Source organism: Pomacea canaliculata, linkage group LG9 (assembly GCF_003073045.1).
Source record: "Pomacea canaliculata isolate SZHN2017 linkage group LG9, ASM307304v1, whole genome shotgun sequence".
NCBI lineage: Eukaryota > Metazoa > Mollusca > Gastropoda > Architaenioglossa > Ampullariidae > Pomacea > Pomacea canaliculata.
Window position 1 is genome coordinate 18,763,805 of NC_037598.1, and position 26,556 is coordinate 18,790,360.

Genomic DNA, 26,556 nt, shown 5'->3' on the forward strand with positions numbered 1-26,556 from the left:
AGTCACACAAAGAACAAAGCTTTAATACATCTTGCAATCATCAAATCAGTTTAATTGATGTCGTGAAAAAATATACAAAGCCAGTAAAACAGTTTGAGAAACTTACCCGGAACACGAAAAAAATGAAATGACCTTTAAGCGATATGTTGTGACCTCAAACACACAGGGTGGACATCCGGGGTAGTTGTTGACCTAGAAACCATGCCAGTAACCAGCTGCATGGTAAAGACTGAGTTACTAATGATATATTGTTATTTAGGATGACAGGTAAGGAGAAAGATAACTGTCCAACAAGAGGAGGAAAATTTACGTGAAGTTTATTTGTTCATTTATACTGGAGAAGATTTCTCATTTCTTACTTTCCACAGGCAACACCTAAAAACATTCAAGCACACATTCATCCTCTCTCTCTCTGACGAATAAAAGAATGCGGAAATAGCAGCATGCAGAGCCAGGCATCCGTGTAAATGCATATGTGTGTCTGTGTGTCTGTGTGTCTGTGTGTGAGACCACAAATCACACAATGAGTCTATCTATGTATCCACCATCCAGCTGGAGAAAGTGGAGCTAGCAGTGTAGACAAAGGACATACAAGCTCATTTTGAGTCATCTGTAATTCCTTGGCTTATGAGGGGTCATGGGGGTCACGTGTTCTGAGAGATTAATGAGACTGATTACTAACAAGCCCGACACCTCCAATGCTCTGATGCCGTTTGTGCGAAGTGCAAGCCGAGCTCAGATTTAAATCTGTACATCATGCTTGTCTATATAATATTTACATGAGCTGCAGAAATCTGCGTCTTCAAGAATTTCACGAATGTCAACAATTTAGAAAAAAGAAAACAGTTTTACAACTCTGAGTAGTATGCCCCTTCTCTCAATAAAACTAGAGATATTAAAGACTGGTCGAGTAACAACAGTAACAATAACAATAATAACTATTATAAGGCATAAGCCCATGACTGTGGGGGATTCCTCCATCTCACAATCTGCACAACGACACTCAGTGTAGTCAGAATGTGCAGCAGCCTCATCTTGGCGACACAGAGACTACACGCTCCCCCTCCAACCATTTACCGTCTCAGAAGTGAGCTAAGAGGAGACCACTGCACGTTTCTGCCACAAGAGCGATGGGTAAACATCAACAACAAGCACAACTGACTAATTCACTTATTTACAATAATTCTTTGAGAAAATTATATATATTGCATGAATTATCCATGATGATAATGTTTTGTTGTCAAGGAGAATATAAGTATACGTCTCATGTCACGTGACATACTATTTCATCATCAAAAGCTTTCAGATCGCGGACAGCACAGCATCATTAATTAGTACACAATGTGTTGTTTTATAGATTGCCAAATATACTCATTTATCTTTTATACAGACATTCAGTAAACTGTAATGATGGCAGAAGAGCAGACATCATAATCTTTCATAAAAAAATTATTTCTGAAAAGAAAACCTTTTACCTTGGAAAAGGTATAATAATAAAATCTTTTTTTTAAGATAATCTCCCTTGAGTATTTATAACAACCAAAAATCACAGCCTTAGACAATCACACCTACATCATACAAAGATCCCACCCACACATGAAGCAGGACATCAAAGTGACTGATACAAAACAAACAGCTGAACAATAGCAAAGTCATCTCGAGACAAAACATTTCACATCATTTGCATAGTGACGAGAAGAAGACAGAAGGACATACAAGAAGCTGCATCAGACATCCATGTGAATGTTCAAGTCTTATCATCATGGTCCCGGAAAGGATTGTTCGTGAATGTTTAAACTCGTTTTCTGTGTCTTTGGGTTGGGTTCCCTCCTGTTGAGGGCTGGGTTTGCTATCTCGTGGGCTCACAGGTTGACCCTGGCTGTCATGTCCTCCGGCCCCTAAACCTGTAATTCTCAGCACGTGGAGGCCGCACCTGGTCCGTCCTGCTGTCTGGCCCTCATCACCTCCTGACGTAGTTGGTGGATGTCTTCTTGCTCCTCCGCCTCGTCCTCCGAGGAGTCGCCATTGTCGTCAATAGCCAAGTCGCTGTATCCTTCTGTGTGAAGGATTATGGCCCTCGGGGTCACAGGAGGAGGTGGAGGAGGTAGAGGAGGAAGAGGAGGGAAATGACTTTCACCCCTGATGTTGTCCAGGATCTGCTGCTGCATGGCCTCTACTTCCTGCCGCACCTCGTCAAGGTCGTGATACGGGTTCTCCATCTGCACCGCGAGCCCGGGGTCACCGAGGTTGTAAGAGTTGTTGGCAAACTCTTCCCTTGACCTTTGCACTCTTGACAGTCGTTTCAACTCCTCAAAATCCTCGTAGGGATTGGCCTTCGCTCGGTCCTCCGCTGGGTCGGAGTGCCAGCTTGGAGACCAGCGTCTGCGGACTTCTGTTTCAGGCTGGTCTCCTTCCCCTTGTCACTTCCGCTTCCTTTGCCTGACGTCAGCTTGCAGCTGTCGATGTCCTGATAATGAGGGTCAACTCCTCCAACCGCGCCTCTCTCCTCGTCAACAAGTAGTAGCTGGTCGCTGGTGGTGGTTGGGTTGACGAAGTTTTCTGGCGATGAGGGGGCAGGTCAGTTTCTCACGGCGGGAGTCCTCTAGAGACGCGTTGGCCATGTTGACGTGACGGTAGAGGTCGTTGTCGAAAGCCACGCTGGGGTCGTTACCGTTGTGCACTTCCCTGATGTTGACGTGGACAGTGTCCGGAAACTGCGATTTCTTGCTGTAATGAGATGAAACAGTAAGTAAAACTGTATCTCAGCGTTAAATGCAAAAAAAAAAAAAAAAATAAATAAATAAAATAATAATAATAATAATAATGTCACGGTTATTAAATAATTAAATAAATTTCTGACCCTCTGTGCTCAAGACGATTAATTCATAACAAGAGGCTGATATTGAAAGGTCTAGAATATTGCTCCAATATTTTCATTGTATATTTTTTTCATGTTTGTGTTCTTCCTCGCAAAGTTGTAAAAACTTACCGTCGTCTCCTGACGATAAAGAAGACAGCTACGATGATAATGGCAATGAGAAAGCTGCCGCAGATCGCTAAGATGATGGGAAGGGGTTGTCGTTCTTGCTGTCCTGAAGAAAGACAAGTCGTCAGGTTTTGACCTCAGTACAGACAGTGAAAAGCCCACAACCAGAGCTCACTAGACTATTTGCTAGAACTTTCTCGCCTGACAACAGACTCAACTGCGATGTTTTCCATATTCCGTCCTCTCTACATCTTGTTACATAATGCAGGGAAATGAGTGGTAGTAGAATAGAGGGAAGGAGAGATAAAAGGACAGACACAGAGACACAGACACAAAGTAAATCATGATGTAGGTGAGGAAGAGGAAATGTAAGCAGGTAAGTGTGATCACACTGATACTCACTTGTAGAGAAGCGGCATGGCTGCCTACCTGTCCTGTGAACACAAAAGGTAAATAATTAATTACAGTCTGTCTGACTGATTATTACTGCAAGCTAATGGACAGAAACAATTATCACTTAGTTTCTCTGCCCACTGAAGTTTATTCTTCCTTTAAAATTTGAAAAAAAAATGAATAAACAAAGAGATAAAAAAGCGTGGACACAAAGGTAGATAACAAAAATTGTCTACAACTGTTAGCTGATTGGTTACAATATTATTGTTAAGTAAGTTAAGTAGTCAACAGCTGTCACTCACTCAAAGTGGCGAATAAAAAGCATCGAGACAAAGTTTGTACATCCAAAAGATTTAGTCGGGTAAGAGACCGGCAACACATCTAGAGTGCAAAAAGTTTCAGTTAGTAGTGCAGTCATCTCCAAAGGAGCAAAGGTTAAAAGAAAGGATGCGGGTGGAAAGTGTGCGTTACGCATGCGCACATGCCAAAATTCGGATTTCAAAAAAAAAGCGCGTGCTTTCTCAGACAGTGAGTACAAGCGTTGGTGAGCAGTGAGCAGTGAACGTTTGCCTGGCTCACCGACTGGTTGTGAGCAGTTCATTCCGGTATAACCCGCGCTACACACGCACGTGTAGTTTGTGAAATCCTCACGCACGCACGTCGCCGAGTTCTCACAGGGGTCAGGTCGGCAGGGGTCAACGTACTTCTCGCACTCTGACCCCGTGTAGTCGTGCGTGCAGTTGCACGTGTAGTCGTCGTACGCCTGTCGCACGCACGTGCCGGAGTGCAGGCAGGGCAGAGAGCGGCAGGGGTCCACGAACTCCTCGCACACTCCTCCTCGGTAGTCCTGGGTGCAGTTGCACCTGAACACGTCGTGTGCCTCTCGTACACATGACCCCAGGTTGTAGCAGGGGTCGGAGCTGCAGGGGTCAACATAGTCCTGACACTCACGGCCTGTGTAGTCCACAGGACACGAACACTGGTACTTGTCGTGGGTGAGACGGGTGCACGTGGCACCATTGAGACAAGGACGTGAGAGACACGGATCTCTGTACTCCTCGCACGTCGGGCCGCCGTAGTCTACGGTGCACGAGCACCGGAAGCGGTCGTGGGCGAGGCGGGTGCACGTGCCCGCTTGCTGACACGGCGAACTCTCGCACACATCAACGTACTGAGAGCAGGCGGCACCTGTGAAGTCTACAGGACACGTGCACTTAAACTCGTCGTGAGTGAGGCGAACGCAAGTTCCTGCAATAAAGCAAGAGGACACATGGTCAGGTGGCCCCCGTACACACAGGACAACGCGCGTGCTTTCGTCCAACAAAGATGGATGGGGATTCCCTGGGGTCCCATCACGTTCTCTCATGTCATAAACTACTGAGCATCTTCAAAGCACAGAGAAATTGAGGCAGGGTGCAGAAATAGAATGCCAGCTCTTTGTAGATGATGGTGAAGAGACAGCTACGAAGGAGAGAAAGACGGAGAACAAAATACGCGGTTTTTTCCCCTTCTTTAAAGGGTGGAAGCAGCAAGGTCTTTCATTTATAAATATTTGAATTCTATTATATTGGAACAAAGACTTGTACAATCAAGCTTACAAAGGCGCCAAATGATGCGACTGTTTGAATATACCCGAACGCCAACCTGGAGTTTTTCATGATCTGTGTACAATTTTGTTGTTTGGGGAGCTCTCGGCCTGCTGAGCGGTCAGTTCGTGGGATAGGAGAGACTTTGGGGGAAGTTTGAATGTCTTGTGTGACTTTGATTCATTCCTTTTGTCGACTGTAATATTTTCGCTATTTTAGGAGTTTGTAAAGGAGTATTTAGTGCCTTAATAGCCAACTACTGCGCCTTGACGGGCGAGGTTACCTTGTCATCGACCCTAAAGTTCCTGGACACACATGGACCAACGAATGGCCAAGTTCTACAAAGTTTCTCTAGATATTCTTGGTTAAACTTGGTCAAATTTCGTCTAATATTATCGGTTAAGAATGGCTTACCAGGCAGTAACCAGTCTACAACTACTCAGGATGTAACAAAGCGCATGCACATAGCCACTGATTTGCTGCGCATGCGAACTACGACTGAGTTTTGCCCGTGCAAAAAGATTCCATGCAAAGTAGTGATCTTCGTGAATCTGGAAATCAGTGCATTGTAAACAATAGAGCAAACAAACTCTCAAGTCCCTGGCACTCTGAAATACATACAGAAGAAGTAAGCGGGTGGACGCCTACCCGAGTTATGACAGGGCGACGACAGGCAAGGATCCAAGTACTTTTCGCAGTGCGCTCCTCCGTAGTCGGCGGTGCATTTACAGGTGAATTCCCCACCTGCCACCTGTACACAAGTCCCGTTATTTATACAAGGGGAGCTAAGACATGCGTTGACTTCCGTTTGGCAGTTGCTTCCCATCCAACCCTTGGGACAGACACAGGAGTAGTTGCCCACGATGGGGACACACGTGGCACCGTTGAGACAGGATGAGGACTTGCAGAAATTAACCTGGAAAGTTAAGCAATTAGTTAGCAGATAGTTGATTAATGCCTGCTTTTAAAATACTTTTACAATAACTGTTTACACTAAAGAACGTGAGGAAGTGAAACATACTTCTTCACAACAACAAATATGAGAGTTTTGAGGTTAACGACTCGTCAAATAAACCTCTTGTCCACCTTGCTACATTTGGTTGCTGATCAAGTCCCTTGATTAATTTCCTGCACTAGTGAACATCCTCTCACCATGGTCTGACACGTGTCCCCAGTCCAGTTGGCGCCGCACGAGCAGGTGAAGTAGGTGGTGTTGCCTAGACAACTACCATTGTTGTAGCAGGGCTTGCTGTAGCACAGCGAGTAGATCAGGTCACACTTCTTACCTGCAACATCACACAGACAGAAGGTCAGGCGCCCTCAACCAAGAAATGCCTCCAATCAAGCGATCATATCACATGACCCAGTAAACATGGAGACCCTTCAATGTGTTTTATTTGTAAATGTAATAGACATGTGATTGATTGCAGAGTGTACATGATGATGATGATGATGATGATGATGATGATGATGAGGGTGATGAGGATGAGAAATATTGTCCTTACTGCCAAATTGACATATGATTACTCTTGAGAAAATTTGTGTTCGTATATTTTTTAATGAGAAAAAGAAGATAGAGAATGGACTATAAAAATGCTGATTGATAGAGTGAGTGGGACTCACCGACGAAATTCTCCGGGCAGTCGCAAGTGTAGGAGCCGGCAGGTTGGTGCAGTTGGCGCCATTGTGACAGATCCCTTGTGCGCACTCATCAATGTCAGTAGTGCACGTCTCTCCAGTCCAACCTGTCATAATAATAATACTAATAATCATCATCATCACCACAAAATGCGTGTTAAGCAACTCTGCTCTCGAAGCAGCTTTAATAAAGCTCATGTTTCATAAATCACTGAAATATATAATAAATGGTTACATTTTCTTTTTAAGATGAGCTTTCGCGTGTAAAAGAATTTTTTAAAGCAAGCCATCCCATCAAAAGTGTCATCGCGATTCATTTAAATCTTTAATTGTTGGGACATGTCAATATAGACTGGCTTCAAGCTGTCGTAGATGATGTATTGAGATACATTTTTATTAGCCTCTCTCTTCCCCCACCCCACCCGCTCTGTAATCTCGTTTTATCTCGCTGAACTGTACCTGGCATGCACACTTTCGCGCCTGTTGCCTGGTTACAGGTGTAATGGCCGCTGGAACTGTCCTGCGCCAAGCAGTAGACATCACAAGCAGACGTGTAGAAGTTAGGGGAGCAGTAGGACCGGAACTGGAACAGGAATCTGGAAAAAACATCCACAAAGACCTCAGTTACTTGTAGTCTTCAGCACCAGTCTATAGAGCGTCGAGTCATTGACCTAACCTGATGACCCCCGTGACGTGGCAGTATCATGTAACTCTAAGCAAACAGCAAAATCGACTTAAGAGTAATCTCCCTTGACCATTGCTGGCGATTGACCCTACATGGTGCTGTACATATATACAAAGTCATATGTGGTGCTCTCCATTTCAGTACCCGTCATGGTAAGAGCTAACAGTGGAGTACACTACCACCACCACCACCACCACCCACTTATCATCAGGATAAAGGTCTGCAGTGACGTCAGCGCTTACTGGTAACTTCCGCTGGAGGCAGTCTGGACGGAGGACCACACACTCTGCTGCTCCATCGCGGCTGGACGATGGGTGAAGACTTTGGTCAGCCATGCAAGGTGCTCGGAACCCTGAGCTTCATCATCCCGGACTCTGATCACGAACTTGAGGTCAAAGGTCTGAAAACAAATGTGAATGTGTAGTTGTCTTTCCCTCCCTGGTGTGAGTGAGAGAGCGATAACTATACCTAAACCTCGTCTGTAACTCGTAGTTTCTCACCGTTAACTTATTTATAACCTTTCTCCTCTTTCAGATCCTTAGGGAAGATGTAGTATTCTTCTTGTTGTTCCCAATCACAGAGGAGCATAGGGCTGCATGGGAAGATGTATTACCGACAAATAATGAAAACAACTCTAGATGACGAGGGTCTAACCTAAAAATCCAGGTACACATACACTTACAAACGAACACGCTCGCGCACACACTGGTAGCTATCAACCAGCAGACAAGAGTTCATGAAAATAGCGACAAAAGAAGTGTAGCTTGTTCGTTTATTTGAGTGCAGACAGACGGATTAATGTTTGATGTGAAGAGAAAGAGAAATCCTGATGTCAACAGACGGAGAACGAGTGACTTTGAATTGTTAACAAACATAACGACGATCACCTCAAACCTCCGGACTTCAAACTTGAGCGGGTTCTTGATGCCACCAGGAAAGCTGGTTACATAGGTGAAGTCGATGTAGTTGCGGTCGTCGTAGTGGTTGGTGGGGCCGTAACTGCCCATGTCACACTGACTGAGAGAGTCGGACGGGCTGAAAAGAAGCGCAGTTGCAAGTTAAGCAAATCATTTTAGCAATTAAGCGATCACTCAATACGTCCAGGCATCCACCCGTTAAACAAACGAATTCTTACATCAAGTAATTATCAATCAGACGATAGCATAGAAGCGAGGTGGTGTATGTCTTTCCCCAACTCCCTACACTCTCTCTCTCTCTCCAACCAAATAATTCAAATAATTAGAAGAAAAATCTTAGAAACACTACTTTCTACACAAATTATAATAATTTAATGTACAGTTCTACACATACAGATATTACAAATGTACATTTACAACACGCCGGCAGTACTTAGGAATAAAATGTTTCTGAGATGTCATTTCTAACATCACAAACACTTTCAGAGATAATGTTTGGTGTTTACACGTGACAGCCCCTGGGTGCAGTTTCAATGGAGGTGGAAAAACATACCTGGTGAAAAATTTGAGACAAAACTCAAAGAAGGTATCACATTCTGTCTTCAGTATCCAGTTGTCTCGGCAGTTGGAGCTGTACCGCACGGCTTTGATTTCTACAACACCTTTGCCCGTGACAACCTGTTCAAAAATAATGAACTAGTCACTTCAAATTGTCACAAAACTTACTGCTCTCTCTCTCTCAAACACACACACAAACTATATATATAAGATACGCTGTTAAAAGCTATTCACGCAAACATTTTTCTGTCAGAGAGTGTATCTCATATCATGCCGAGCATACTACACTTGCGGACAGACTAAGTACAGTTCACTATGGGTAGGTTAGATGGATGCTGCCTGACAGCAATCTTTATTTTCATTTCACAAGAGATAGTGACTTCAATACAATTTAATGTCAAATAAAAGCTACATAACTGATGCTGTATACCATTTCACCTTTATCATACTTTAAATTTACAGATGCAAATCGAGTTTTGGGTTAAGCTGCAAATAATGATGTAAGTATTAAGATGTAAATAAAATATTGACTTGTTTTATATCGACTGAACTTGTTTTCTATTATTGATATTGTAACTCACATCAGTCTAATGATCATAAAATAATATTATAAATAAAAAAAAATAATCCAACCATTTTTTTCGTGCACACGCGCGCGTGTGTGTGTTCACATTAACATTTCCACGTTTGTGGATGAGATGGATGAATAGAAATTTGCTGTAATGATTGTTCAACCGGACAAAAAGAACTGTCCGGCCCTGAGCAAGACATCTGGTGCTGTGCAGACTCATTAACTCGTACGTGCTGACAAACACACAGACTGGTCCAGGCAGGGAGGAGACTAAGGGCGGCAACAACCACGACATGACCTGTGTGACCTTGCTCCCAGGTACGTGACAGCAAAACATTTGTTTTTCAACCTCCCCGAAGCTCGAACATTTGTCACATTCTGGGAGGATAAGGGGGATCCGACAGACGCTAATTAGCGACAGAAAGGAAGAGAAAGTCGCTGGGGTTGTGACTTGTTTGTGTGTCATCAAGATGTCATGACTGGTCCCAAGGATGCAGACGGAGACGGACAAGAACGTAGAAGACAGACTGAGGGTGGAAGAAGAGAGGTCACCAGATGGCAGTGCAGTCATCCAGGTGTTGTCTTAGAGACTTAGACAGACACATTGTCATGCGCGACTGATGGCAGTAAGTTGCGTATTCGTAGACTTAGCAGGTACTCCCAAAGGTGAGATGGAAATTGCTTTGTTCTTCACGTGGGAAATCACGACAGTAATTAAAATACTGCCAAAGACAAAAATGCAGCAATTAAAATACTGCCAGAGAAAAAGAAGTCACGAGATAAAGTATTGCTAGAAACGAAGTCAGATGTTCAAATATCGGCAAAGACGAGAAGTTACGAGATGTGTGCAGTGGCCAAATACAGCCACAGACGGAAAATGCAGTTGTACAGATCTGCAATACAGACGGAGCCCAGGGCGAGACGACTTGCCCCGTACACCCAGACAAACAATAGAAGACGAGAAGCTCATGCACACACACGTTTGTGTCTGTGTGTCTGTGTACGTATCAAGCATGCATGATAATGGTGATGTGTGTGTGCATGTGTGTCTGCATGTTTCAAAGCATGTCCACACATGTGTGTGTGGGTGTGTGAGAGAGAGACAGACAGAGAAAGTACACGGTGTAGAATAACTTGAGTTGTAATGGCGAAATTCAATTGTTTACGCGATGTTTACACATTTTTCCTCTTTGACTCACTCAAGAGGTGAACAATTAGTGCTAACGAGTCGCACACCAAATCACGGAACTCGCAGAAGAGAGAAACATTCCTGCAGTTACATGGAAGGAACATGGAGGTTGTCACAAACAATCCCCAGCTGACAAGACGAGAGGTTTGTGTACAGGAAACTTGAACTGGGGCACGGAGGGTGTGGAGGACGGTTGCAGCGCCCCCAGGGTTTGATAAACAAAGTGAGGGGAGGGTGAGAGCAGGGTGAGGAAGACAAGGAGAGAATAGTTCGGAAAAGGAAAGCAGCTGTGGCGGAAGTGAGGATCTCGAGGTGTTGTGTGTACAAAGATTGTACTGCCGTACATGTACACCAGAACTCACGACACGAGCGACAGAGCTGTACATCACGTGTCAACATCCAACAAGCACTCACACAGGGTGCATACACACACATGCACGCATACATGACAACTATACACATCGGCAGATTCTTATCATGTTACAGATGTACACTTCCACATCAACAACCCACATACACTCACATACGTACAGATAAGTACACTTGCACATTTTTGAAGGGAAACTTTAGGAATAAGTATATTATTCAAACCAAGTTTACAGTGTCCCTGTCCTGATCATGAGCGTGCATGCTGTATGTCTGTAACAAATTGTAACAGTGGGTGTGTCGTGTAGACGTGAGCGTCTGTCGTGTGCGAATGCAGTGGATGGTTGTTGATGATTTAGTCAAGGCATGGATGATATGAAGGGCTCAGCAAATCTTTGGAAAACGCTATATAAATCCCTCTTTATTATTACTAAATATATTTCATCGTTTAGAAGTTGCTACAGCTCTTAATCCCAGTGTGTGCCTTAGTTAGGATGTATTAGTTTTCATCATAAAGTTACACGAGACAAATATCACAGACATAAATTCTCGAGACAACATCAAAACAGATCAAAAAAAAAAAACATTTACAAAAGCAAACCTGTTTGGTCAGTTTATTTGTTATTTAAGACTTCTGTGTGTGTGTGTCGAGAGTTCACACTCTGTGGAGGTGGCATGGGGTGGGTAGGGGAGAAGTAATGAAACGGGCGTGAACTGGTGTGCACGGACAGCCACCCCAGGTCAACAGATGTTTCCGAGACAAGTTTATGTCCCTGAACTTAAGGGTCACATCCTGGAGTTTTATCCTTGCGCAGTGGGTCTGCCCCTAAAAACTCCCTGTCCATGCCTTCTGGCTACACTTGTGTCTAAGTATAACTATTTACTGATTGACATAAATTTGTCGGCTATCAGCACCATCGTTTTATATTGAGAATGTGTGAATCATTGCAGGCATGACGATGCCGGGGGCAACAGTTTTGTGTGAGGGTGTGTGTGCGCGCTCGTTCGCGTGAGTTTAGTGAGTGCGTGATAGAATAATGAGAGGTGAGAGCGCCACGTGTCCTGACAGATTGACTTTGTTTTCGCTGGCACGTTTCCAGCTCTCATCAAACTCCTCCCCCCCTTACTCATGTCGCCTCCCTCCCCCCACCTTCTTCAGGTCTCCTTCCCTCCCTCCGGTCTCCTCTCCTCCCCCTCCTCCTCAGGTCTCCTCCCTCCCCAACCTTCTTCATGTCTCCTCCCCTCCTCCCTAAATTCCTCAGGTCTCCTGCCCTCCCTCCCCACCAGCTGGAGTGTGTGACGTCAGAGCTGCAGTGTGGAGCAGGAGGACACCGCGTGCAAGCCACTCGTGGCCATTCTTCCCCGGGTGGGCCTGTTGCGGGGACAAGTCACCTGCACTGCCGGCCGTTAATAACGTGCAATCGCGTCTCACAAACTCAAGATCGAGAGAGCGGAGCTCACATGAGTGACTGACTCAAACAACGCGCGGCCATAACACGTGCCGTCATCAAGCTGCTGACGTCATACTTCATGCAAATGTTCCACTCAAATTTTGACGTAGCGAAGAGAGGTCGCAACCTCCAGAGCAGGACCAAGGTACAGCGCTGTGACCAGTGGAGTGGAAAGTAACAGCAGGTGACAACAGGTGACAACAGGTGGCGCTGTCAGTGAAGCAGGCGGTACCTGGGTGATGCCCTGCTTGACAAGCTCAACAAAAACGTGACTGACTCGACCTGAGCAGGCTCTGTAATTTGTCAGACGCCATCTACCTTGACGGCCATTACACCACCTCACCTGCACGCCGGGATCACAACACGAGGCTGATTATAGACCTGCTCTAGACAGAAACTTTCTACAGCTAGTGTAGACAAAATATAAACACATACACACACGTACGCACAAACATACGTCAAAACAGTATCCAAACATAATATAAAAACATCTATATAAATATAAATCATAGGTAAAGAGCTCCATAACTTCAAATGGTCATAGAGAAGTAGATAATGAGGGCTTCACAATGTCTACGACATTTCATGAAGAAAGCAGAGCCCAGTCCTCTTCTTTCATCGCCTTTACCTACCCTGATAATCCAGGAATTACCTCCTCTAATAAACCCTGTATTACCTTTGCTAATAAACCATGGTACCTATTTCTAAATATGCTTGGGGATGTTTTCCAGCCACATTATTGATAGTTTGTATATGTGATACACTAGCGGTTCGGTGCACTTCAAGCTGTGTGCGCTGTCAACAACCATCGACAGTAAGTGTAGTGGCTGGACTGTCAACAAGTGATTACATTTTACAAAGGAGCTGCACCTCAAACACAACACACGATGGACCAGTTATAAACGCATGGGCGGAAAATATGATGGAAGAATATATAGTCAAATAATAGATCTTTATCTCTTTCTCCTTTGCCTTTTTTCGATACATCCATTTTGTCTTTCTCAGAATGTCTTCTGTTTAAATCACCCTGAACACTGAATAGAGGAAAGACAGACTGATATATTTATAGAACTTTGTAGAACGAAGAGAACAATAATTTGACCACACCTTTAGAAAGATTTCATGGGTTTCGAGAAGTTGCTTAGCAGGAAGTGTTTATTCTGATTTGTTTACGAGATCCGGTGAAGATTAGAGCACAAGTGTAAGGCTGAGACATTCCGTAATACCCAGTAAATATCGGGTAGCCGGTGATGACTAGAACCATCATGGTTATTGTCGCAAACCTGACTAGACGTTAGCAATGTTTGTCTACTTGACTCGTGTGTCTGTATGTCTGCACAGAACTTATCTCAGACTGACACTACTTGATTGAAAGTGCTTGTTTCCATGAGTAGTGGCCAACAAGTAGACAGCAGTGAAACATTTTATAGCAATTTAACACTTTGCGACATTTGTTCTACTTCCGCAAACAAGCAGCAGATGGCAGCACAGTCTTGTTACTGTTTAATGTTGTTATAATAAATATTGAACTATTGGCAGTTCCTTTATGCTGCACTCACAACTGCTCGAGTGCCAGATATTTGTAAAATATACGTGGGGTAAATAAATTTATCAAGATCCCCGTTGTAGCGTTTAATGAATTAAAGAAAGGTGCAAATCACCACCTGACATATGCAAGGTGCTTGTGTCTTCCGTCCATCGATGTACAAAGTCTCATCAAGGATCTGTTGGGACGGTCAAGACAGAAGACTCAGCACATAAAGATAAATAAGCTTGGGCTACACAACTTTAGACTACACAGGGTTGAGCCCCTGACACCATCGCTTAGAAAGCACTGCTGTGACAGCTGTCTAGCATGCTATGGTCTTTGTAACAGCTGTCTAACACGCTACAGTCTCTGTGACAGCTGTCTAACACGCTATAATCTTTGTAACAGCTGTCTAACACGCTACAGTCTCTGTGACAGCTGTCTAGCACGCTATAATCTTTGTAACAGCTGTCTAACACGCTACAGTCTCTGTGACAGCTGTCTAGCACGCTTCAGCTCTTGTCGGTGTTGTGGCTGTGTAGGAGCCATTACATCTGACCCTGCCCCCACTTATCCAATCAGACTACACGACATTCCACCCTAAAGTTTATCATGATAATGTCAGTCATGTTTGCAAACAAGGATGACTGTGTGTGTGAGAGCGTGCGTCTTGCCAACAGCCAACCTCGCCTCGCGTGACGTCACACCCTCGAGCGCGTGTCTCCCAGGTGACGGCGTCTGACAACTCAGACTCAGGTGTCTGATAGCAGGGTTCCCACAGGGATCGTCTCTCACGACGAAGAAACATTCGTCTGTCAAAGGGAGATATTTTTGTTCTTTCACTCGGCCTGAGGTCTGCGAGCTCTCTGGCAGACTCTGTATATGTATATAGTCAGTGTGTGTGTCTGTGCGTATACGCTGTAGTATGCCGCTGTATGTGGATGTATTATCCACAGTTTTTCTGTCACCGTCTAGCAGAATATTTTATACAGAATGAAGTGTTCCTAAAGATAAATGTAGATCATGTAGAGTTTGGACACGTGTATGTGACAAAGTATATTACTCAGAAGGACGGCTATCGTGTACCTGCAGTACGTAGGCAATATACAGAAAACAACGGCAACAAAATGATTATTTTTACAAAATAATATTTAAAACCACACACACCAAGAGAGAGACACCCAGAGGGTAGCTGGACGTACAGGAGAAACGCAATTGTTCCTTTACGTGACGTAGGAGGGCGTTGTCAACTGTCAGACTTCGGGACACAAACAGTAATCAACGTGCATGCTTGGGTGTACACACGAATAATTATCAAGGACACAGGTACAAAAGAACAGAAAAATGACTTGCGTTACAGTATTCCTCAGGTATAGACACTCAGACACTCAGACTTCTCATTCTTTCTCTTATGATATACTGTACATCTATACACATCTAATTCTCACGCCCTTATGATACACACATTAGAGCACACACACACACTACACATACACACAAGCACGCCGCGCCCTATACACACTCAGGAAACTAATATTTCATTCAATGACTTCAAAGTCCTGACGGCCCCGTTATGCGACAAATAAATCCCACAAAGCTGACGAACCATAACTTCTTTATGACTTGCACACCAGAAGCAAACATGGCGCACAGCTGGTAAATTAAAGTATAAACGAGACATCAGAAGAAGAAGTTGTCTAGAAGTGTATTGCAAGTATCTGACATCTTCACAAAGCTTCCAGTAAATAAAGTCAGGGCAGAGCTGAGCACACGGCCAACCTCAAGTATTCCTCTTGAATGAAGCTTTGGTGCATCGCCAGACATACATTGCGTTCAATCCACAGCTCGGGGTTATTCAACCATCAATAGTCCCCCCTCAATAGCAGCCTTAAAGGCTTTTATTTGAGAATGCGAACCCTAAGGACTTTAGGACAGGTGCAGATGACATGACATTGAAATCAAACTGGTTTGATAGAGGCTTTGAAACTTTGAACGGATAAAAAAAAGTAATGAACGAGAAAGCTAATGAATAGATAGACTATCAAAATGAGGAATGGAACAAACAGAAGAACCAACAAATTATTGAAAGGGAATGAAAGAAAGAAAATAGACTGTGGAGGATGACTGACATAGTGTGAGGTCAGCAAGTGTCACAACCTCACGATGTCATCTCGCTTGTTCTCAGTGGGACGAGCAGAAATATAGAGGAAGAGAAAGCGGATGGGGAGGTGACGGGTAAGTAGGGACATCTACACATCTAACAGCTACTAGAGAGAGGGCTTTCATCAAAACTGACAGGTTTGGCGATGTTCTCGGCGATAACAGACATTTTCCTTGGGGCGCTGCGTGCTCCAGTCCGTATGTGTGCATGTGTGGAGTGTCTCTGAGGTGAGAGAGAAAGAATGTGTCTGTGCGAGAGAGAGAGAGAAAGAGAGAATATGTATTTGCAAACATCCATGCACATTTTGCAAACTACTACACAAAGTATGGTAGGTCTCCTGTTCACCTCAATCCAGTGCACAGAACTTTCAAAGCCTTACCATAAACCCAAACCCACACTCTGACCTGAAGTTTTGCCTACACACATGTTCTCTCTCTTCATTTTTCAGGAAGTTGTATACAGGACAGTAGCTCCCACATCCAACGGAAGCCATGTTTAAGAAGAAGGAAGTAATTTATACATAATGGAATGTTTACAGCCGATAAATCTCAAAATCCACTTTACCCTGTCCTGATAAAATCCATTTTAAGTGAAATGAAGAGCAATCCAATTATGGCTTCTTGGAGCATCCGCAATTTCGAGAATATTTTTAGAAACTGGTGGCTGAGAGAGAAGAAGACATGATTTCAAGAGAAGCCAGAACTACACCCACAAGCAGTTCTGTGGAAGTCCTGGTGGGCGTGGAACACATGGTAGGTAGCTACAAACAGCTTTTTCTCGGTCCTTAGTACACCCAGACGTAAGTTTTCCCCTAAATGTGAAACTACATCATCATCTAGACATACTAGCAATATTTCCTGTTCATTCTAAATATGGCAGTGGAGGTACGGACACAAGAAGCATGTTGTCCACAAATGACAAGTTGTTTGTAATAATAATCATCGTACAATATCTACTTCCGGCATCGACCATCCTACATCCACTGGGTGCGGGAAAGGCCGGCTGTAATCGAATTGTTGTTGATAACACTTGTTCATTGATAACGACGAGGGAACACCACCGGCACAAAGATCAAAGACTGGATGTTAAAGTGAGGGACTGTGGAGGGGGACAGAAGGTGTCGTCAAGATGCTGCTGCAGCTGGTGGAATTTAACGAAGTATCTGTAAAACACTCGGGAAAATCATAGTCAAATAGAAAATAGGCTTTGGCTGTATAAGGTTGTGCTTTTGAAGTTAAATAACAACAAAAACTTCTCTCAACATGTTTACCACAACGTTTGTGTCCTGATTGTGAAGACGTGTGAATGACTGGGACAAGTCAATGTGAAGGAGGTGGAGATGTTGGGGGGAATATCGGAGAAATATAGAGACATGCATTACACCATACAGAGGCATTGGCAGTACGCAGAGACTGTATGTACAGGACAAAAGTTTCATGGTAGCAGTTCAGAGACGGACATGATTCAGCGAAGTGCAAACTACGACAGATGACAATCAAGATAAAAAGTTGACCAGCAAAACTGTAAATCTACTGTCACTAACGTTGACAAGATTTTAGTCTGGCTTTCCGTGATATTCGGTTGAGCAGAATAGCATGCAATTAAATAGCTTTTAATGTAGATACTGCAAATTTTTTAAGACCTTTCTACCATATTTTTACATTATTTGTCGCTAAGAAAACAGAAGAAACATCGTAATTAAAACGGTACTTATCTTTTTGAGCATAAACAAGGGAAACAACCCTGCCCTCAGTAGCTTTGTACTTTTAACTAGACAAACAAGAACTTTTAGGAAAGCTAGGCTGTCACCTTCTATAGACTAAGCTTCTCTAATTTTACTGTACGGCCATACCACGTTGACACACCGGTTCTCGTCCGATCACCGAAGTTAAGCAACGTCGGGCCGGTTAGTACTTGGATGGTGACCGCCTGGAACACCGGGTGCTGTAGGCAATTTTTACCATTTGTATCATACTTCTACATCATAGCTGCATTTGCTTGTCAGCTAGGTATACGTTTTGTTCGTAACATTTGGGATGATGCAAGGTCAACCCGCCCCCGAAGTGCAGCCTCGTCCAAGGTTGTTTTTTTTTTTTTTTTTATTGTTTTGGTTTTGTTCTTTTCTGGGATTTTTTTTTTTTTTCATATTCTTGCAGGAGACCTTAACTGCATCACTAACTCTAAACTAGACAAAATTGGAGGAAACCCACACAAAGGAAAAGCCGGTCAGCCGAACTATCGAACTATCGAACTATCCTATGCGGCGAGAGCCGTAAGAACACTTACTTTTTAATCGTGAGGCTGTTTGCCTCAGAGGGTCCGAACCGGTGATGTGCTATTCTTGTCATAGAAAGGGCTTATCAAACAAGCAAAATTGATATCAAATCACAAAAAGTGTCATGATCTGTTTTTTGGAGTTGTTTGTATAAAAAAAAAAAATGAAGCAAATGGCAATCAAAGAAGAGAAGCACTAACGATATTTTCTTGGCACTGGTTTTCGTTTTATAAAAGCACTGTCAGAAGCATCTGCTTCTCATTTCAATGTATTCTGCCTTTTGGGGATGCAGACACTTCTCCGGTATGAGATGCTGCTACAAAAAAAAAAAAAAAAAAAAATAGAGAGGCAGCCTTGGCAGTACGCGAGTCCCTGCGGGGCAGAGAGCCACAAGTGTAGACTATATACTGTACAGGGACATGTGTTTCAAAATAATAATAGATGTTGATGTATAAAGTAATAATGTATATAATAATGTTCATGCATACAGTGAAACCGTACTAGTGTGCTAGCAGTTCAGAGATAAAAGAGAGCGATCGAGCAGACGACACTGCAATGACCAAATGGTCATCAAGAGTAACATCATGTTTATTATTACCAAGTTTTATTATTTGACATTGAATTGTTATTTCCCCTTCTGGGGAGTAAGTCGCAGGTGAGAAAAGTGGGGTCATGCACCTGCTATAACGAGACGGTCGACGTTCAGTTTAAGTCCGAAGTCCTCTGGGAAGAGGATATATCGGGTCTCAAACTCCTATATGCAAATCATGACAGCTAACCTGTTAACCAGATGTTACTAACGTTGACAACAGTATAGTCTGGCTTTCCGTGATATTCGGGTTGAGCAGAATAGCATGCAAATTAAATAGCTTTTAATGTAGATAACTGCAATTTTTTTAAGACTTTTCGTAAAAATATTACACATATTTCTTTTTTAAATGTTTTACCATATTTCTTACATTATTTGTCACTAAGAAAACAGAAGAAACATCGTAATTAAAACGGTACTTATCTTTTCTGAGCATAAACAAGGGAAACAACCCTGCCCTCAGTAGCTTTGGTACTTAACTAGACAAAAACAAGAACTTTTAGGAAAGCTAGGCTGTCACCTAGGGCGCAGTCTATAGCTGTACTAAGCTGCTTGTCTTTGGCATGGCGCTCCTTGATCGTGGGTCGTGCAGATGGTGGGACTTGAGGGTTCAGAGGAGCTCGGGTTGTCTCCATGGAACGTATGTGGTCATGTGGGTCAGGGTGGCGCGGTTGTTGTCTGCATTGGACTTACCGGTCACCTTCTGATTTGTTTCTTTGCTCTAGGCCAGTCTAGGGGATGTGCTCGTGAAGTTCCGTAGGCACACCTTGAACTTTTAGTGTGTGTGTGTGTACCTTTTTTTTTTAATAAAGTTTGCTAAATAGTCAGCATTCACCGACGGCCATACCACGTTGAACACACCGGTTCTCGTCCGATCACCGAAGTTAAGCAACGTCGGGCCCGGTTAGTACTTGGATGGGTGACCGTCTGCGAACACCGGGTGCTGTAGCCAGTTTTTACCATTCTGTATCATACTTCTACATCATAGGCTGCATTTGCTTGTCAGCTAGGTATACGTTTTGCCGTAATGAGAATAACATGCCTGCCACTTGCTTTTGTTGACATTAGCGGGTGAAGGAGCTTCCGATTCTTTCTCTGCCAGGTCCGTCTCTGGCACAGGTGACGTTAAACAAGAATATAAGAATAACAAATATTCTAGGTTACGACCTGTATGCGAAGACGATGATAAGAGAAAGCCAGGACGTGTACAAGACATTTATTTAGTCACTTTTGCAAGGAGTAGCGTGAACGCTGTCCGCCTTACTAATAAATTACACACTCGTCACCCACATTTGGGATGATCGCAAGGGTCAACCCGCCCGAATGCAGGCCTCGTCCAAGGTTGTTTTTTTTTTTTTTTAATTGGTTTTGGTTTTGTTCTTTTCTGGGATTTTATTTTTTGTTTTTTTGTGAGGTTTTTTTTTCATATTCTTGCAGGAGACCTTAACTGCATCACTAACTGTAAACTAGACAAAATTGGAGGAAACCCACACAAAGGAAAAGCCGATCACGCCGAACTATCGAACTATCCTATGCGGGGCCGAGAGCCGTAAGAACACTTTACTTTTTAATCGTGAGGCTGTTTGCCTCAGAGGGGTCCGAACCGGTGATGTGCTATTCTTGTCATAGAAAGGGCTTATAAAACAAGCAAAATTGATATCAAATCACAAAAAAGTGTCATGATCATGATTTTTTGGAGTTGTTTGTATAAAAACAAAAAAATGAAGCAAATGGCAATCAAAAGAAGAGAAGCACTAACGATATCTTTCTTGGGACTGGTTTTCGTTTTATAAAAGCACTGTCAGGAGCATCTGCTTCTCATTTCAATGTATCTTCTGCATTTTGGAGGATGCAGACACTTCTCCGGTATGAGATGCTGCCACAAAAAAAAAACACAAAAAAACAAAAAAAAAACAAAAAAAAAAAAAAAAAAAAAATAGAGAGACATGTCATTACACCATACAGAGGCAGCCTTGGCAGTACGCGGGTCCCTGCGGGGCAGAGAGCCACAAGTGTAGACTATATACTGTACAGGGACATGTGTTTCAAAATAATAATAGATGTTGATGTATAAAGTAATAATGTATATAATAATGTTCATGCATACAGTGAAACCGTACTAGTGTGCTAGCAGTTCAGAGATAAAAGAGAGCGATCGAGCAGACACTACAATGAGTAACATCATGTTTATTATTACCAAGTTATATTATTTGACATTGAATTGTTATTTCCCCTTCTGGGGAGTAAGTCTCAGGTCGACCCGTGAGAAAGGTGGGGTCAAGCACCTGCTTCAACGAGACGGTCGACATTCAGTTCAAGTCCGAAGGCCCCAGGTGGAGGAAATATCGGATCTCAAACTGAATGCTAACGATGACAGTTTACCTGTAGACCAAGTGTCACTAACGTTGACAACAGTATAGTCTGGCTTTCCGTGATATTCGGGTTGAGCAGAATAGCATGCAAATTAAATAGCTTTTAATGTAGATAACTGCAATTTTTTTTAAGACTTTTCGTAAAAATATTACACATATTTCTTTTTTAAATGTTTTACCATATTTTTTACATTATTTGTCACTAAGAAAACAGAAGAAACATCGTAATTAAAACGGTACTTATCTTTTCTGAGCATAAACAAGGGAAACAACCCTGCCCTCAGTAGCTTTAGTACTTATTAACTAGACAAAAACAAGAACTTTTAGGAAAGCTAGGCTGTCACCTAGGCGCAGTCTATAGCTGTACTAAGCTGGTTGTCTTTGGCATGGCGCTCCTTGATCGTGGGTCGTGCAGATGGTGGGACTTGAGGGTTCAGAGGAGCTCGGGTTGTCTCCATGGAACGTATGTGGTCGTGTGGGTCAGGGTGGCGCGGTCGTTGTCTGCATTGGACTTACCGGTCACCTGATTTGTTTCTTTGCTCTAGGCCAGTCTAAGGCAGTGATGCCCAACCTTTTTCGGCCTGCGGGCCATATCCATTTCTTACAGCCGTGTCGCGGGCCACTTCACCGCAAAAATACAAAAAGGAAAAAAAAATAGAGCAGATACCATTTTTTATTAGAAACAAGTTGTACTTACCATTAATTATATATTAATTAGTGGGATATTTGAAGTTGTTTTCCCGAAACCAACTTCTGAATGTCCGGCCTCATCGTAGAGACACCAAGTCGGAGCACTGAATCGAAATATTCGTTCATCGAAAAAAAAAAAAAAAGATTGGGAAACGCCCCTACGTGTGGATAAATACTTCTTCTTCCTTTTTTTTTTTTCGTTTTTTTAAGGTCTTCTTTTATTACTAACATGCCGATATCCTGCACTGTGGGCAGAAGTTTCGCGGGCCGGACATGGCCCGCGGGCCGTAGGTTGCGCATCCCTGATCTAGACATACTAGCAATGTTTCCTGTTCATTCTAAATATGGCAGTGGAGGTACGGACACAAGAAGCATGTTGTCCACAAATGACAAGCTGTTTGTAATAATAATCATCATACAATTTCTACTTCCGGCATCGACCATCCTACATCCACTGGGTGCGGGAAAGGCCGTCTGTAATCGAAATGTTGTTGATAACACTTGTTCATTGATAATGACGATGGAGCACCTCGGGCACGAAGATCAAAGACTGGATGTAAAAGTGAGTGAGGAGGGGGACAGAAGGTGTCGTCAAGATGCTGCTGCATCTGCTGCACGCGCACTGGTGTCAAACAGAACAAAGATGCAGGTCGTGGTCGCTGCTGCAGCAGGTGGAATTTAACGAAGTACATGTATAGCACTCAGGAAAGTCATAGTCAAATAGAAAATAGGTTTTGGCTGTCTTAGGTTGTGCTTTAGAACTTAAAAAACAACAAAAACTTCTTACGACAACGTTTGTGTCGTGATTGTGAAGGCGTGTGAATGGCTGGGACAGGTCAGTGTGAAGGAGGTGGAGATGTTGGGGGGAATTGGAGAGGTCGGAATTAGGCAGAGCTTGCCAAATAAAATATCCGAACAGGATCTTCGCATGCACTAAACATGGTTTCCCTTCTTTCTGGAAAAAAACTGTCTTGCAGTGACTGAAGGACACGTTCAACACATCTTTGACAGTCTGCTGTCCGTGTAAGAAGTTTCAGTAGAATTATTTATACTAGTATTTATTATTTATACTACAGTGGCTCTCCAGAAACTTAGACAAAATCTGACATCAGTGTAGGTCACGCGACATCTCAGTCGTCGGAAGTACATGAAGAGTGACAGGAGAGAGAGAAGGTCAACTACCAGTTCCGGTGGACTGACTTATTCGCTCTTACGGTCAACGGAAACAATGGTCTGAGTTGTTGACTGCTTTACTTGGACCAGTCTTAAAGGACTGTGACTCATACTCTCCCATTCATTCAGACCTTCATTCATTTATCAACTCACCCTTTTCCTATTCTTCACTTCTTATTCTCTCTGTGTCTAGTTTGCGCGCTCGCTTTCTTTCTAAACTCACCCTACACCCTCATCTTTTTCCCTTCGAGTCCCATTATCCTGTTTATCATGCACTATATAATGTGCAAGATCAGTTGTTTAAATCTTCCATGACAAGAATTTGGCCTCCTGCCTTCTGTATCGCATTAATTCTCCCTGACTGTGGAGGTTATTTCTGGAGAATCAGACTTTTTTGTGGTCGGATTCTGGCAAAGACTATTTGTTTCTTAGGAAACATGCCATCAATGTCTGTAGCTATGTATCTTGTCTTATTTTGTGATGCTTATTCATCTGCAACTTTAGCTATGTCTCGTTCTGATGAGTACAGTAGCTCCTAAGTGTTGTTTATTTAGTCTGTTTCTCTCAACCTGTTGTAGCAGGTCTTTGTGGAGCCATGAACTCTAAGCTTGCTAAGATGAGCTATTATCTCCATCATTGTAATCAAGCCCCAATTAACTCTGTACCATCCAGGGAAGACGCAGATAAATGCCAAAACTAAGAGCTTGGAGACCCACTTGGGGTGATAGTGTGACCTTTGACACCAGTAACACGACCATAGCACCAGCTCTTTGCTCTCCTCCTTCTCTGTTCTCTCTCTCTGCTTTTCGAGTTTTCTATCGTTCATTTTATTAGCTTCAAAAGAGTTTACAGAGTAACCTCAATGGAAATAATGGAATCGATGATGCTAAATAATGGACAAGTTGGTCGCGAGTGATGATTGAGTGATAACAGAGAACGACGACATTCTGATCCTCCACACGAGATTCTTGCCTTTTGTCTTATTAGACAAACATGTGACAATGTGCATTGTGTGACTGACGACGGTACTCGGGGTGGAGGTGTCATTAAAGGTGTTACAAGCCAGTCTTCCATGACCAATAACACTACACTGCTGACACCTACAAAGAAGCGAACCATCGCCGCCAACTGACCCAACCCTTGTCATCATTAGCAGCCTGTAGGATGATTGTCTCCCCATTATATGCAAATTTGTCACAGTTGTCAATCGTCGTCTAAATTTTATTTTATCTGTGCACGTGTATCATCATCAACTATCACCATTCTATGATTGGGTGCTGACTCAATTCACTCTATAGGTTCTTTCTCAGAAATGTGGAATACATAATGTCTAAAATTAGACTCGGGTACTTTTCTGGTTGGGAATATTTATAGAAATGAAAACAGAAACGGCAACATCACTCACTGCACGCCTTTGTATAGACACATACCTCTTCAGACACTTCCTCTCTCGTACGTTCGTGGAATAAATCATGTCTACTGTTCAAAACATTGAAACAGAAACTGTGATGTTACAGACCAGGCCTCTCTCTTGCTTACAGCTGTGAAATACTGTACATCATGTCTAAAATTAATCTCGGTATTTTAAAATTAATCTTACAACTATTACTGAGATTAAAACCCAGAGATGCGACTGTCACGATCTCTCTCTCTAACACACACCCACTCACACACACAAAGATGCATGCGCGCACACACAGATAGACACACACACACACACAGATGCACACGCACACACAGACATAGATAAGCACACATACAACAAATACACAGATTCTCTGGCTCATAAAACACAGATGCCACCCGTCAACAGCCACAAGCGCAGGCACAGAGCTAGATACACACACAGACACAAGCGCACGCAGCCACAGAGTTATACTCGATTATCGTCACGTCCTACAGAAATCTTTAAAAACAAAAGTTATTTGCCTCCCCATTCTCTTAACGCTGTCCCCTGTACGCCTCCATACCCTTAGTGCGCGGTAACTGTTGTTGTTTATGTGTTTATGCAAGCGGAATAGGATCCTGTGGGTTTCCGTTTTCCCTAATGTGGAAGGAAGAATTTATTTTTATGATTGTGTCCCGCTGGGGAGGTATTTTCTTGCTGCAGCTGTAACAAAGGGAGATGTTGACAGCTGCAGTTGTCATGGCGTCACGTGCTAGAGCTCGTGCTGAGAGTGATCTCCCCTGCCAGTGATGGACGTCACCAGCTGAGTCTCCTGTTCCCTCTCCTCCTGTTCTCTCTGCGTGCGTGCTTGTGTTTTAAGTTCACAATTTACTAATCCCAGAGGGCAGTTACAAGCAACTCTATAATTTATGGAAACATGTGTATGTGTGCTCGTTTCTGTGCGTCCGTGCCTGTGTGTGTATGATGTCTGTGTGTTTGTGTCTGTGTGCTTGTGATGTCTGTGTGCTTGTGTCTCTGTGTCTGAGTACTAAACAGATTCTTCTGTAGCGTTAAAAAAACAATGTTACATAAACGATTCATTAATTTTCCGAGAGTAATACACACTACAATATGTTTGTGTTTTTACACCACACAACACAGTGCAACATACAAACACACACACAAACTCGTTCGTTTCCAACCTATGTTCCATAAAACAGTTACATTACACTCACAATCCCTCAACAAGTGCAATAACAGAGCACAACACTGACACGTGACATAACACCAAGGTTTCCTACCTGCAGGATGGCCAGGACCAGGGCTGTCACCACACGGGGCGACATGTCTCAGGGTGTAGCGGCCTCTGTGCAGGTCCCGGTGGTCACAGCTCCCACTGTTGTGGTCAAGGAGTTGATGGTCACTTCTCACTCTCACATCAGCTGTACTCTAGTCTCAGTCCTTTCACTTGGGCCTCGCCAGCATCAGTGTGAGTGTCAGGCCTGGAGCACAGCGAGAGGGACCAGAGCTCTGTGGAGACGAGGAAGTAGAGGAGTGAGGTGGCGCCAGCACCGCGCGGTGAGCCTCCCGGTGTTGGGGGCGAGCGTGTGGCGGCGAACGGCGAACGACTCCCAGCCTTGTGTCCGTGTGTCTGTGTGTGTCTGTGTGCCTATGTGTCTATGTGTCTGTGTCTGTGTGCCTGTGTGCTGCGTCTGTGTGCCTTAGTGCTGTGTGTCTCTGTGTGTCTGTGTGTCTGTGTGCGTGTGTCTGTGTGTCTGTGTGCGTGTGTCTGTGTGCGTGTGGCTGTGTATCTGTGTGTCTGTGTGCTGTGTGTGTCTGTGTGCTGTGTGTCCGTGTGTCTGTGTGCTGTGTGTCAGCCAGCCAGGGTTCAGGAGCCAAGGAGGGTTTATGTGCTCGTGAGCGAGGTGGAGGTGTTTGTGTGGTTGGGTGGGGCGGCGGAGGTTGAATGGGATGGATGCTGCGCGGTCGGCTGCGAGAAACTGAAGGGAGGTGACTGATGCTGAATGCAAGATCAACTCCG

The 26,556-nt window shown here is 43.7% G+C and overlaps 1 protein-coding gene, 1 non-coding gene and 1 pseudogene across 2 annotated transcripts; 2 read left to right on the top strand and 1 right to left on the bottom strand.

Annotated features, from left to right (window-relative positions):
- Positions 1-7: 7 nt before the first annotated feature.
- LOC112572222 (fibropellin-1-like) lies at positions 8-26,162 on the bottom strand. The gene is made up of 12 exons (XM_025251794.1): positions 25,817-26,162; positions 8,759-8,883; positions 8,176-8,323; positions 7,531-7,688; positions 7,063-7,199; positions 6,589-6,710; positions 6,243-6,251; positions 5,614-5,881; positions 3,959-4,627; positions 3,389-3,420; positions 2,990-3,092; positions 8-2,727 (listed from the first exon to the last, which is right to left on the bottom strand). The coding sequence occupies exons 1-11, from the start codon at positions 25,859-25,861 to the stop codon at positions 3,057-3,059; spliced, it is 1,749 nt and encodes a 582-aa protein (XP_025107579.1). The 5' UTR covers positions 25,862-26,162; the 3' UTR covers positions 8-2,727; positions 2,990-3,056.
- Positions 17,868-17,982, top strand: LOC112573009 (annotated as a pseudogene).
- LOC112573008 lies at positions 19,727-19,845 on the top strand. Its single transcript, XR_003101121.1, has one exon. It is a non-coding gene; the product is annotated as a 5S ribosomal RNA (ribosomal RNA).
- Positions 26,163-26,556: the final 394 nt, after the last annotated feature.

Coding starts and splice junctions, on each gene's coding strand:
- LOC112572222 (XM_025251794.1), bottom strand. CDS start 25,861: ATGTCGCCCCGTGTGGTGACAGCCCTGGTCCTGGCCATCCTGCAG. Junction 8,324..8,758: donor TGTCTCAAATTTTTCACCAG/GTATGTTTTTCC, acceptor GCTTCTTTTCAG/CCCGTCCGACTCTCTCAGTC. Junction 6,711..7,062: donor CGCGAAAGTGTGCATGCCAG/GTACAGTTCAGC, acceptor TTATTATGACAG/GTTGGACTGGAGAGACGTGC.